The following is a 15,295-nucleotide window of genomic DNA, read 5'->3' on the forward strand; positions in this document are numbered from 1 at the left end:
AGGCTCACATTGCTGCAATATGAAAGACAAAAAAGGGGGACCAGCCTGCTGGATGGGTTATAGCTCAACAGGGTTGCTGGTCGATTCTCAAGGGTGGCATAGTTGTTGATGTTTCCAGTTCGGTTGAACTCTTTTTCCAGGTACACAAAATTTTCCATTTTCTGATTATTTTCCCATCGATTATTTTTATTCAATTTGAAATCATCAAAATAACATACCGGGATTATTATATCTGCATGACGATATAAAATTTTTTAATCAATTACAACAACAAAAATTCAGATATTTATTTATTTAATCAACTTGTGAATTAAAATTATAAGACAATTATCAAAACAGAAATTAATAAAAAAATCGTAAAATAGCCGACTGTGGACTGTTTTACAGCCGACAGTCGGCTATCTCTATTAAACTGCCGGCTGTTAGACAGTTGGATGATAGTCGACTGTCGGTTGTTTAACAGTCTTCGTAAACATTCCACAGTTGATTGTCAGACTGTTTATTTTGCGTATGACTTTTTATTTTTCTATGGTTCTAAAGAAAAAAATTATAGATCTGTTAAAAAAATATTTCTACTAACTACTGTGTTATTTAACTACTCAAACGTACACAAATTTACTGAAATCGAAATTAAACATGTGTAAATATACTTACCGATTTGAAGTAATTGATCTGAAAAAAATTCTGGTTTCGGCGTTTGAAAGTTTTTTGATATTTTGATGTTCAAACAGATGAAAAATGAGAATGTTTCCGTGTTGGAAGCTCGTTCTGCAGTTTTATAAGTGGGGAAGTGTTTGATTTTCAATTATTAACTAAAAGGGTAATAATGTCTTTTAAACTATCCATTATTTTGTAATTATATAATATATTTAAGGACATCTTTGTCTTTTACCATTCAAGAAGTTAATGTGATAATTTTCAAGTTTTTAAAAGTCAAAATGGAAATAAGAACCTTTGACCAGGTCAATTTTAAAAGTACCCCGTTCGGGAATATTCCATGAATGAAAAAATATCACTAATGCTTAAATATGAATCAGGAATTTTTCACTAAACGTGGTGAATTATCAGCCATAGCTAATAGCACTTATCTCTTTTCACTTATTTAACCATAAGCTGCTTATTTTCCACTGCTCAGTTTTTCGCTTCAAAGACATTATGTTAATATAGCATATGATCCGTTTGCCAAGGATTCTGATTTTACTTTTATTTCTTATATAAGAGTTTATTGTGGAATTCTCTTAAGAATTTTTCTAGCCATATATAAAGCACTTCTAAAAAATTCTAATTTTTCAAAAGTTTTGTCAGACAACCCTTGATTCTTACATCTACAGAATTTTTCTACAGATGAAAATAAATGAACAAATCCACTCATATTGCATTCCTAACTTTTTTTATCAAGATATTTTCAAAGTTCAATTATTGCAGGTTTCAATATTATGCTCCATCAATGATCAGAAGATAGGATACTTAAGCAGATTATTCATATGCTTTAATTTCACAACCTAATGTGCATCACATTCTCCAAACAGAAAAAGGAAAATCCATAGCATCTCATAGCTTAATGAGGAAAATGTATTAATTAAAACAACGCGGTAACTAAACGAGACATTAATGTTAAGAACACGATCGATAGACATCTGTATCGACTATTAAGGTAAAAATCGATCAAATCATATGCAACCTCAAGCCGAATATGTACATGAAAATTACAAAAAATGAGCAATAAAATTGTTACTTTGTATTGATGCGGACATCCATTTACTATTTATTTTCTTCCATTTACTATTCATTTTCTTTTTGGACTATTAGTTATATTCTATTTGAATTATTATTTATATTTCTGTTATTGGGCTTGTTTAGTGGGTTTGGCCCAAGCCCTTCTCTTTAGGGTTTATGTTCTGCTATTTATTTCTGTTTTGNTTCATCCTACATCAAATTTGGTATCAGAGCCGAACCATGGGTAATTTCTTTTCTTTAATCCAAAATTTATTCATATTTCCTTTTCAAAATCTGTTGGAACAGCACGAACTAAAAGAATATTTGGTACAGGCAGCAGTTTTTTTCTTCTTCTTCTTCAATTTTCAGTCTTAGTTGAAAAAAAAAATCACTGTTCACGGGGGGGTACTGTTCACCCCGGAATTTCAGTTTTTTTTTTAAATAGATTTTTCAGCAGTTTCACAAAAAAAATAAAAAATTACTGTTCACGGGTACTGTTCACACCCGAATTTTTTTTAATTTTTATTTTTGTTTATCGTTTTCTACAGTTCCCAAAAAAAATTGAAAAAAAAAGAAAAAAAAAAGAGAAAGGAAAAAAAAACAAGTGAAAAAAAAAGAAAAAAAAAAGAAAAAGGAAAAAAAAAAGGTGAAAAAAAAGAAAAAAAAAGGGGAAAAAAAGGGGAAAAAAAAGAAAAAGAAGAAACGTCTTTTCTATTATTTACAGGTACATCTTTTATTCTTGTTGATCTGGCTTGACTACTTCGACGAACGAAAGGGAAGTTCTTGCTTTTATTTATTGTTGGTTTATATTACTGTTTCATTTTGAAATTGCATCAATTAAATTTTTGTGCTGCTACTGATCTATTTTTATCTAAACTCACGTAATTTGATCCATTGATCTCGTTAAATCTCACTTTAACCTGCTTATTTTACGTGATTAGGTTTTGACTAGTATTTGACCATTGCTTTATTATTTTACATATACCAACAGTACTAGCTTGTTGTATATAATTTTAGTTCCAAAATTTAAATTAAAAAAAAAATTAGCTCAAATTTTCATTTTTCATTACTTGCACTTTTTGTTCGTTGATCTCTCTATTGCATGTCATTAAGTTGCTATTACAGTGCATGTAGTTACATATTGGTCATCTTGTCACTTCTAGCTCTAGTACCTTAAACATGAACCCCTCACAATTCGATGCACTCACCCGACAAATAGCGGCTATTCAAACTCAAATGACCGCTACTCTTGAAGAAAGTAAGGTCCTATCTGCTAGTTTGAAAAATTTTAAACACATCCCTCATTTGATTGATGTTGATAATTCTAAGGTGTCCCATAATAGACAACATTGTCGACAAGGTAATCAAAAATACTTTCGACCCGATCGTAAGAATAGGGATCAAATTCGTGAGCGAAAACGAGATAATTTTGAAATTCTTACTCAATGAAATGTCCTTAAAAAAGGAAATCAATTAGTGATTGAGTATATCACGCAATTTGAGGAATTTCGAACCAAATGTTATTTAATTGAGGATGAGAGCACGACTTTGAGTAGGTTTAGCCAAGGTCTGAGAGATGATCTTAAGCGCGAGCTTTTCCTTCGAGGTGTCATTACTCTTGATCACGCTTACTCTTTAACTCGAGATTATGAGTTGATTATTAGTACTCCATATAAAAAGCGTGGTCATTGTCGCTCACCCATCTCATTAGCGTCGCCTCATCATAAGTCTATCATAAAACCGTCTCCGTCTAATGTTCCTCCTATTTGGAAAAATAATTGTAAAGGTCGTGATAGTCCAAGATCTTCTTTTTCATGTAGAAAGCATATGGACAATCATTCTTCGATGTCATTGGCTCCAATTCCTCCCGTTAAGTCCCTTCTAGGTCCTCCCCCGTCTGATATTCCTCCAATTTTGAAAAATAAGGGTAAAAATTTTGATAATCATCATTTGGCTTCATTGGCTCCACCTCCTCCCGTTAAGTCCCTTCTAGGACCTCCCCCTTCTAATGGTTCTCCAATTTTGAGAAATCAGGGTAGAATTTCTGAAACTCCAAGGTCTTCTTCTCACTTGTTGTGCGTCAACTGTAAAGACTTTGGTCACATTTCTTCTAAATGTCCTAATCAAACCCTAGTCATGAAAGAACGAAAAAATGTAATAGAGGAGCCGTTAGAAGATCTAGTCTATGAACCTAAACTTGAAGATTTTGATGACTTGGATAATAGTGAGGACACTTCCTTAGGTGGAATCCAGAATCTTCTCAAGACTTTGGATACTATATCCCTTATCTCCGACAATTCTCGATCACATGTTATATGTCATACCCTTACCCAAGTTAAAGAGCTTGATGATGTCACCAGTCACCTTTGGAAAATCCAGTCACCTGTGGTTAATACTAAGGCAAAATTATCCACCACTGACCAACCTCAAATTGATGGTCAAAACAAAAGTGCTAACCAAAATCCTGACAATTTATTACAGTCTCTAGTCCAGAAAAATCTTAGGAATTTGGACTTGATCCCTCCAATTGTTCAAATTGCATATAACGATCCAGTGAACTGGTCTTTAGGTCTAAAACCCTTTGAAATTATTCTTGGTTGTGAACCTTTGAAACCTCTAGACCTTATTCTCATGCACCCACATGCTTGTGTGTCTATGTCAGTTGAAGTAGTTGTATCACATTTTCATAGCTTGCATATTGAGATCAATAAACAATTTGAAGCAAGTAAAGCATTATATAAACCTCAAGTTGTTTGGCATAAACAATACTTTGAATTTAATATTGGGGATTATATTATATTGCAAGCGTGTAATGCTGGTCTTTTTAAAATTTCAAAGCATGTTGGTCAAAATGCCTATGTCAATGACCTTTTATCACATTATGACCACCACCCTATTTTATTTGTTACGGACTTCAATGCTTACAACGGTTATTTTAGCCCCTCTGATGACCCGTTTCTACTCCCACATGAGAATTCCCACACTGAATCTTTTGCCATGTCTGCTTCAATCCCACCTATCACAGCACACAAAAATAAAATTGATGTTATTTTGGATGAACAGCTTGTGTTGACCAATAATAGAGAGATTCAGTGCTTTCTTGTTCGTTGGATGGATCGACTTGATTCTGACGGTATATGGATTCCCAAAGAGAGACTTCAGCGGCGTGAACCAAATTTATTGGAGCTTTATAAGAGTCAGCAAAATTCTCACTAGCCTAAGTTATCTTGGTCAGCTCATGTTTTTGCGAGTAATTTACAATTGGTATCGTCATCATTTGTGGAATTTCGATATTTGGTTCGTCAGAAAGATCATCCCCCATGGCATGACTTGGAGCCTTTAGCATCAGATTCATAGCAACATTTTGATTTATCCACTCGACGGGGTCGAGTTTTTCTCCCACTCCGGGAGAGTTGATGCGGACATCCATTTACTATTTATTTTCTTCCATTTACTATTCATTTTCTTTTTGGACTATTAGTTATATTCTATTTGAATTATTATTTATATTTCTGTTATTGGGCTTGTTTAGTGGGTTTGGCCCAAACCCTTCTCTTTAGGGTTTATGTTCTGCTATTTATTTCTGTTTTGTTTTTCATTTGAGACAGTTGATGATGAATTAGAATTGAAATATTTTTTGGTGGTTTGCAGCCGTTTTCTCCCTCCCCTCTCTTCCTCTGGTTCTTCTCCTCTTCTCCCTTCTCTCTGTTTCTCCTCCCCGTTCCTTCTTGTTTCTTTCTTATTCATCCTACATCATGTATAACCTATTCAATGAATCGTTGGGGGACTTAATAGAAGAGTATATATACAAGAACAAACTCATAGCCTTTCCCATTCTATTGCAATACAGTCCTCTGGTAAAACTCGAAAAGTTTTTGATATCAGTTCTTTCTTCATGTCTTTCTTTTTTCTTTTTCAAGGCCTAATTCTCATGAGTTTGTCATTTTGAAGCAATGGACTACTCTTCATCATGAACTCTATGCAAGAAAAAAATGCGCTTCTCCTAATACTATTTTTTCTTGTTTATTCGGGTTCATAAATTTTTTCATGCGTTTTGGCATTATTTTCAAGATAGAAGATTCATCGCGTGTTTTATTTTTTGTTATTTTGTTGCTCGAAAGGCCAAAATCCTTGAAGTTGGATAAAATTAATGAAAAGTAGATATATTTTGGTGTATATATTGACAAACTTATTGTTATGTGACTGAGTTTACCAATTTTTGTGTATGTGATCTACAGGTCTACTAGCGTATTCGTTGCATTATGATCACACATACACTGCTGAGGCAAGCTCCCATTTGGATCAAATTTCACTTAAGCATAAAATAATCTGCTTATTCTTGGATTAATTTGAGGTAAAAATAAATTATTTCAGTGTTTGGCAAAGCCAATGGAACCTCAGTATTCTGGAGGCATGGTTTTAAATCCAGAACTAGAACATGGACTCAATGGCTGGACACCCTTTGGAGATACAAAATTAGAACATGAAGAAGCTGAGGATGGAAACAAATACATTGTTACTTCAGACAGAAGTGGACACCAGGGCAGTTTTTCACAGAAGTTTCACTTGGAAGAAGAAAAACTCTATGTCTTATCTGGTATAAATTCTTCTAAAAAAGAAAAAAATGTGACATTGATTCTTTACTTTATTATTGAAAGAAAAATAAATACAAATTATTACTTATTTTGGGTGCGTATCTGGTTCTTTCGCAGCTTGGTTATAGGTAAGCCATGGAAAGGCTCACATTACTGCAATATTCAAGACAAAAGTCGGGGAACTTCCTGTTGGATGGGTCATGGCTCGACAGGGCTGCTGGTCCATGCTTAAGGGTGACATTATTATTGATGCTTCCAGTCCTGTTGAACTCTTTTTCCAAGTACACAAAATTTTCCATTTTTTGATTCTGCAAGGTCGTGATTCTCTCGGAAAATGCCAGCTTGTACCATTTGACACCACTAGTTTTAAGATATTTCCTTTCTTGCTAGGATTATTTCCTTAGGATTTTTGTGATTCAAGTTATGGTTTTTTCCCATTTTAGGCCAATGATACTGCAGCCGAGATATGAGCAGATAGCATTTCATTGCAATCAGTTACTCAAGAGGAATGGGATTCCCATCAAGATCAAAGCATTGAGAAGGTGGCATTATATTCAAATTCTAGCAACTTTATCTCTAACTATAGTATGATTTTCTTCTCCCCATTTATTATAAATCGACTATACCTTACGTATAACATATTTACAAATAAGAAAGCGTCAAGTGAAATTCCAAGTTGTTGATTCTCAAGGCCTACCATTTGAAAATGCAAAAATCTCTGTAAAACAGATACAGCAGACATTTCCATTTGGCAATGCAGTTAGTAAGTTCATTTTAGAGAACAAGGCCTATCAAGAATTGTTTCTGTCCGGGTTCAAGTACTCAGTATTTGATAACGAAATGAAGTGGTACTCGACTGAGAAAGGTTCGGGGAAAGTAAACTATTCCGAGTCTGATACCATGCTAGAATTTGCCAAGGAGAATAACATCTTGGTACGAGGTCACAATACATTATGGGATGATCCTAGGTATCAACCTTCATGGGTAAAAAGGCTTCCAAGAAAAGATCTACCATTAGCCGCTAAAAAAAGAATGAAATCTATAATGAAACAATACTCGGGCCAAGTTTTTCATTCGGACGTTATCAATGAAAATCTCCACTTTTCGTACTACGAAGAGAGAATGGGGAGAAATGCATCAACTACTTTCCTACAAATGGCTCATCAAATTGATCAGAAGGCAATTCCTTTTCTGAATAACTACAGCACACTAAAACGTCCATCAGATACATGTGCGACTCCAGCTATGTAGCGACTCCAGCTATGTACTTAGAGAAAATCAAATTGATTAGAGAACAAGGATATCATGGGCCTCTTGGAATTGGACTCGAATCACGTTTTGATACACCAAATCTACCTTATGTTCGGGCTTCACTCGATATGCTTGCTTCCACAAAATTGCCAATTTGGATTACAGAACTTGATGTTTCCCATAGACCTAAATAGGTGAAAATTCTCATTGACAATTTTCTTCACAAAATATCTTCTATTACTCAAAGTTTTGAATAAAGAGGCGACACAAAATGATTCATTTAATTGACTACAACTTTATTCTTTCGCACAGGCATTGTACCTAACTCAACTCATAAAGGAGTTTCATGCACATCCAGCAATTCATGACATAATAATGTGGGGGTCAATGAGTACTAAAGGATGCTGGAAAATGTGCTTCACAGATAAAAATTTCAGTAACTTGCCAACTGGGAATGCCCTCGACAATATAATGAAGGTATGGAGGCACGAAGGTTTTGCTAGCACAACTGATGCTTATAGTTACTTTAACACTTCTCTTTTTCAAGGAGATTATGAGGTGGAAATCTGTCACACAACCACAAATTATTCCAAGATCCGTCAATTTGGGATGGAGCCGTCTGATAAAATCCAAGAAGCACATTTCAAATTTCATGAATGAACTAATACACTTATACGTATCTCAAATTTCATGAATAAACTATTGTATACATAAAGGACGTGCGAATTATCGCTGATGATTAACAGAATTTCCCCGTGAAGGAATAATATATAACTTTTACTAAAGCATGTGGTTGATTATTTCATGTGTACTATATTTTATTTTATTATTATATTATTTCTCTTCAATCATTTATAATAAAATAATACTTCTCATTATTCCCTCACCTGAGACTACCTAACATTCTTTCCAAAACATTCCCCAAATTAAAATATGTGCTCTTTTACCGCTACAAAATGGCTAGAGAGAAATCAAAATTACGCTACTATTTTTTTATTTCTGTGTTTTTCGCCAACCAAATTGAACTGGGGTTTCGTCAAGAAAGTGCGATTTGCAGCAAAATAGCTCAAGCATAATCTTACAAAATCAGTTCATTTCAGTGATTCTACCGTGTAACTTTCACACGATTTTTTGTTTTATTCTACATATGACTGCTGATTTTTACGTGTTTGTAGCAGTTTCCTTAGTAATCTTGCCTTTTCAATGTTTTTGGTGCTGTTAACGGTGCAATTTTTGACCCTTCATATTATTTATTCACGTATTTTATATGGTGATTAAGGTTTAAGTATACTAAGTATATTATATTCTTTATATACACAGTATTTTATACGGTCATTAATGCTTAAGTAAATGGCTGCCCCTAATTTAGCTTCATGTATCAGTACTTCACAATTGAATAAGTAAGTTGAGTAGCAATGAGCAGGGTTTTGTGAGTTCCTTGAATTAAAATTGTAGAGCAGGCTATAGGTTAATTAAGTATATGTATTGTTATTTTCTCCCTTTTGGGGTACTATTTTAAAAATTGTTTGCTAGATGCTGATCATATTTTAACTGGAGATTCTTTCCGCTGGGACTTGTGTATTAATAAGCATTGGACTGTAAAAGTCAATCAAACTAACAAGAAATAAATTTGGGTTTCTGAGAATTAAATACCCAAATTCAATCCATGAAATGTGAGTGGTCATTGCGCTTCACCCAGATGGTCTGAATTTTACTGAGTCCACTCCCTGCATCATATACTTGCCAGTTGTACAAAAAACATGTCGATGACTACCTTCCCAAGGAAGTATTTTGCAAGGTTTTAAAGTATCTTGCAATGATTAGATTAGTAGGCCATCTGTTATGAAAATCGGGGGTAAAGCTATAACTATGACTGAGTTTCTATGAACTTTTCTCTCGTCATCATTGTTTATTTAGTTGTCATTTCAGTCATCTTTTCAACTAGTTAAACCATTTAGGTTTTGTATTGAATCCTTTTAAAGCAGTGATTTGAAGTTTTTTTTTTTTTTGTTTTGTTGATTGTATGGTTAGATGTTGTGGCAGATTAGACGGATTGGGTGTAAATGGAGTTTTGATGAAAAGTCACACATCCAATAACTAAATGGACATTAATAGATGAGATCTAAATGGTTTGGACTTATCGCACCCTAAGCTAGAATCATACCATTAGACCAAATTCCACAAGTTACCACGTCTTGCCTTTTTTGTATATAAGCTATTCTAGCCAGCCTTTTGACTGTTACGCTCCTCGAACCACCTTTTGCAAAATTGTTTGACCTATACCCTATAGGCCCATCAAAAGCATTTTTCTTTTATAACATAGGCTACTATATTAACAGAGAATGCTCCATTGGTTTATGAAGAGTGATACCTGAATATGAGTTGAGAAGTTCCCTTTTTAAATCGAAATTTCAGTTATTATATTTACTTTGATTTTTGGAAAAATAATTAGCTATGCACGCTAATAGACTTTGGTGTAGTGCTCAATGGGGTTTAGTTTTCTGATGGATCTATAACATCACATTTAATGCAGTTTATGCGCAATTTACTTTATTACAATAGACGGCTTCAGTCACAATATGTTGTCCTCCCTGGGTTTGATCTACAGTCTCGAAGACATTTTTTTACCTCTATTTCATTAGTTCATTCATCTTTTCCCCCAAATATAATTGAAACAAACTAAAATGAATTTGTCGGTTTCATGACCTCCTCAATTTGACTGGGTCACTCTGAGTATTGAACTCTGGACCTACCACACCCAAAGCAAGAATTAAGGCTTATTTGTGTGAATTGGTATTGTCAAAATTATTTGAAGGACTTTGGATAAAGTGCACTATAAGATCCATAATTGATGATGTAATTGAAAATTTGAAACAGACAACCGGAGTCATTTTTCTTATTGAAGATACAGGTGCTCCCTGGTTGGCATGCATTGTTTTGTTCTTCTCCTTTGAAATTTCCTATCATTCGATGGAGCTCAGCGAATTGTGCAGGTCAGTGTTACTGTCATTGATTGATCGTGCTTTCATTTCAGGCTTAGTTGTTTAGTGCAAAAAATTAGGATTTCTACTGAGCAGCCAGTATATCTGTTATTTGGCCGTTATATATTACTAAATACAGGTTAAATACTCTGCATCCCGAGTCCTCAAAGTAATAGACTTCCATTTTCTATATTCTTAATAAAATTGTATTTGCGTCCCGAAAGTACCCTTGTGCGGAGGTCCTCATATCTGATGACTCCAGAACTGACCAGAAACAGAGTTAAATAGAACTTTGGAAACGAGTTAGGCAGCAGAGTAACTATTTTCTGATTCAGATGCATTATTGAGGCAGGCAACTGAATCAACATTATTTAGACCTTTCAGTGGGCAGTAACTATTTCCTCATAATGTTACATTATTGATGTAATTATTTAACTATGACTTAATAGTTAATAAGGTTACATTATTAAATCTAGCTTCAACACTTGTGATATCAGTGCTTGAATCTGGATAGTCGTCGTCGTCGTCATCATCATCATCATCATTATTATTATTATTATCATTATTATTATTATTATTATTATTATTATTATTATTATTATTTTTTCTCTGTCTTGATTCTTTTATTTACAAGCAGATCTGTCCAGGTTAACAAGGAAATAAAAAAGTGATCTGTGGCTTACTAAAATAATTTGTAAAAATGGGGCATTCCGAGAATCGAACTCGGGACCTCTCGCACCCAATGCGAGAATCATACCACTAGACCAAATGCCCTGTTGTAGTTGATTATTTTGTGAATTAAAAATACTTTAGACAAATATTTAGCACGACGAACTAAACAAGATTCAACTAAATGAAATAATGTGAAATCATTTACAATTTTCTTGTATCAAGTAACATGGTACTGTAACCATATCTCGAAGAGTGAGTTGAAACACACGAATGGGAGAAAAAACCTAAGTACATAATTAACAACGAACCACTTCTTAGCCCTCCAACAAAAAATCTAATCCTCGGCCAAATCAAAATTTTCATCATAACCTTAAGAAGATGATGTTCTTTGATTCTTAAATCTAGTACACCATTTGATCATAAGATCTTCAACATTTGCATCCATTCGTGTGCCAACACCTCCCCAAACTAACATGTGCCACAGATCTCCAAGTGATGAACCAGTCACCTCATGCACAACACTAAATCCAATTCTTTTGTAAAATCTTACAAGCTGCCATATTGGAAACTTATTAGTAAGTACATTCTGTACAAACCACATTCAAGAACGTATTTCTAGCATAACAAATTTCATATTATCATATAAAACTCTTAGCTCGGGGTTTAGCTAAAAAAGTTCATAAAATTCATAATCAAAGTCAACAATTAATTTTAATCATAATTTTTTCAACCATACACTTCATCAATTTTTGTCAAATCTACTAAAAATCTAATTTTTAGAAAAATCAATGGGGGCTAATAATATTCCTAGTGAATTCAAAAGCCCGTTAATTATTTTTGCCGTTTTTGATAGGGATATCACCTCAACCCCAACTCAATCAAGTAAATCCATTGCTCTTTTATTCTTTTTCATCACACAAAAGACTTCAAACTTACACCCACTTTTCCTAAACATCTTTCTAAGACACCTTACTCGATATCGTCAGGAGTTCGAAAAATGAAGTGTTCATCTTTAAACATATATGAGGGTAGAATTATGACATTTTGAATAAAAGGATCCTTCTTATGAATTTTAACTTCCCTTATCTAGTCCATGTTTTTTATGTAAGAAAGTGAGATTATAACATCAACATTTGAATAAATTTATAAACATAAATCACAGGGAAGTAATAAACCTTCAAATGGTAAAGGTCAGTGTCATTGATGGCGAGCAGCTCAGTTTTTTTGCAACCAGAATCATATCCATGTCTAATTGCCACTGCTCCAATGAACAATCCAATACCAAATATTGATTTCTCCATTCCCAGCGTCTCTCTTTGCAGTCTAATTGAATCCAAATGCAGAATTTTGCCGCCATACCAAACCCTAATCACTCCTTCAGCTCTACCCAATTCCCTCTGAGTTTCCAAGCTTTTGGCTGTGATTCTGAAAAAAGGCCCAAATGTTTGAAGCTGAAGATCGAGATTTTGTCTTCTTGATGACTCCATGATATCGGACATGGTTGGGATTGAGGCTTCGACATTCTTCATTTTCTCAACTGAGCTTTTGATTTGAGGAATTTTTTGGGTGGATTTCAAATGAAGTTTTGGTGTAATTGGAATGGGGATTTGAATTAGGGAAAATTTGTTTATGGGAAATGATGAAAATTGAGTACTGATTGGAGTCCATTGATGAGGAAAATTAGGTTTCTTCAGAGGTGGTATCGGTTCCATGAATGAAAAAAATATCTCTAATGCTTAAATCTGAATCTGGAATTTTTCACTAAACGTGGTGAATTATCAGCCATAGCTAATGGCACATATCCATTTTCACTTATTTAACCATAAGCTGCTTATTTTTCACTGCTCAATTTTTCGCTTCAAAGACATTATGTTAATACAGTATATGATCCATTTGGCAAGGATTCTATTTTTGCTTTTATCTACTATCTCTTAAAAAAGAGGCTTTGAGATTACTGTTCATTTCTGTCACAGGCGTTTTCACACTGCATCCAATTTATTTGGTTTTACTACAGTAGTTTATCCTTTTTTTTGTTTTTTTTCCTCATTTACATTGTTTTCCCATTTTACCCTTTAAAATCTCACCTTACACTAATTCACACATTGAGGGCTTAATGGTCACTTACGCCCACAATTGTTGACTTTGCACGGAAACAAGTTTTTTTTTTTAAATTTTTATTTTTATTTTTTTAATTATACTATTAATATATTTTTTTTGTAAACTTTTTAAGACATGCGTTTGATGTACCTTTAACTATTTTCGATATTCATTTAAATCATTCGATGAGTCCATAATATAGTTCTCGAAACGAGTTCGATAAAATATAGACAATATATTTTTTTATAGATGTTGCGTTAAAAAAAGACAAGTTATACGCATTTTTTTAAATTTGACATCAAACTATAATTGGGGATTTGGAAGGGAAAACGGCCAAATTTGACCTCGAAAACGATGTCCACCAAGTGAAGCTGGGTGACCACGACGTGCGTGTCGAAAAGAGCTTTCTGAATTGGGGTCATGGGCTCAATTCCGATAACCGTAGCAAAACTTATAGTCAAATTACAAAAAAAAAAAAAAAAATATTTAGAAAAAAAATACGTCTGTAAAAAAAAAACAAAAAAAATTGTAAAATTATAAAAAAAATACTTCCGTAAAAAAACAAAAAAACAAAACCAAAAAAAATAAATAAATAAAAATTAGACACTCCGCGCTACGCGGAGTGCTTGCTTCACTCTTAAATTTTTTTTTTATTGGTAATTCGACCATAACTTTGGCTACGGTTATCAGAATAGTGCCCATGACCCCAATTCGGAAAGCTCTTTTCGATGTGCACGTCGTGGCCACCTCGCTAGGCTGGGTGGATATCGTTTTCGAGGTCAAAATTCGCTGTTTCCCTTCCAAATCTTCAATTATAGTTATTTTCTTCATTTACGCGTTTGATCTTTGTTTAACTATTTTCGATATTCATTTAAACCATTCGACGTGTCTATGATATAGTGCTCGAAATGAGTTTCGATGTAACATAGAAGATATATTTTTTATAGATGTTGCGTCAAATATATTTTTTTTGTTTTTGGCATAAAAATTCATAATAAAATTATTATCGCCCTACTTTTCTTCATTCGATAATTATATTATAGACATATCGAATTATTTAAATGAATATCAAAAATAGTTAAACGTACATCAAACGCGTAAATGAAGAAAATAATTATAGGAGATTTGGAAGGAAAAACATCGAATTTTGACCTCGAAAATGATGTCCACCCAGCGTAGCTTGGTGGCCACGACGTGCGCGTCGAAAAGAGCTTCCGAATTGGGGTTATGGGCACGATTCTGATAACCGTAGCCAAAGTTATGGTCGAATTACCAAAAAAACATCCGTAAAAAAAAAAAAATTTAGCCAAGCACTCCGCGCAGCAGGCTCATTACGGGATATCAAATGAAGTCGAAATATTATATTCTTAATATCATTTTGAAGTACTTGCGACATAGTATTACACGTCGTTAACGGTGAGTGAAACGGTCAATCATAGCAAATGTTATCGGAGGTCAAAGTAGGCATTTTCAAACTATATTTCAAAATTTTCAATAACAAGCTAACTTTAAAAATTCATCGACGACTGTGCGATAGTCGAATCGATAAATATTTTACATTTTCTCGAAACTCATTTTGAGAACTATATCGTAGAGATATCGAATGATCTAAATAGATATCAAAAATAGTTAAATGGACATTAAACGTATGTGTTAAAAAATACGCATAATTCGTTTTTCTTAAAAAAATCAATTATTTTATTACTATTTCAAAATTTTCGATAACAAGTTAATTTTAAAAATTCGTCGACGATTGTACGATAATCGAATCGGTAAATATTTTACATTCTCTCGAAACTCATTTTGAGAACTATATCAAAGAGATATCGAATGATCTAAATAAATATCGAAAATAGTTAAACAGAGATTAAACCTATGTGTTAAAAATGCATTTTTCTTAAAAAAATTAATTATTTTTTTCTTTTTAATTCTTTTTTTGTTTGACGTCAAATTTGTTTTTTTTTTTTTTTTTTTTTTTTTTTC

The 15,295-nt window shown here is 33.4% G+C and overlaps 1 protein-coding gene and 1 non-coding gene across 2 annotated transcripts; both read right to left on the reverse strand.

Annotated features, from left to right (window-relative positions):
- Positions 1-11,245: 11,245 nt before the first annotated feature.
- TRNAP-UGG lies at positions 11,246-11,317 on the reverse strand. Its single transcript has one exon. It is a non-coding gene; the product is annotated as a tRNA-Pro (tRNA).
- A 49-nt stretch (positions 11,318-11,366) lies between these two features.
- On the reverse strand, positions 11,367-12,957 carry LOC111410167. Its single transcript, XM_023040395.1, has 2 exons — positions 12,391-12,957; positions 11,367-11,768 (listed from the first exon to the last, which is right to left on the reverse strand). The coding sequence occupies exons 1-2, from the start codon at positions 12,925-12,927 to the stop codon at positions 11,586-11,588; spliced, it is 720 nt and encodes a 239-aa protein (XP_022896163.1). The 5' UTR covers positions 12,928-12,957; the 3' UTR covers positions 11,367-11,585.
- Positions 12,958-15,295: the final 2,338 nt, after the last annotated feature.

This window comes from Olea europaea, chromosome 15 (genome assembly GCF_002742605.1).
Source record: "Olea europaea var. sylvestris chromosome 15, O_europaea_v1, whole genome shotgun sequence".
Lineage (NCBI taxonomy): Eukaryota > Viridiplantae > Streptophyta > Magnoliopsida > Lamiales > Oleaceae > Olea > Olea europaea.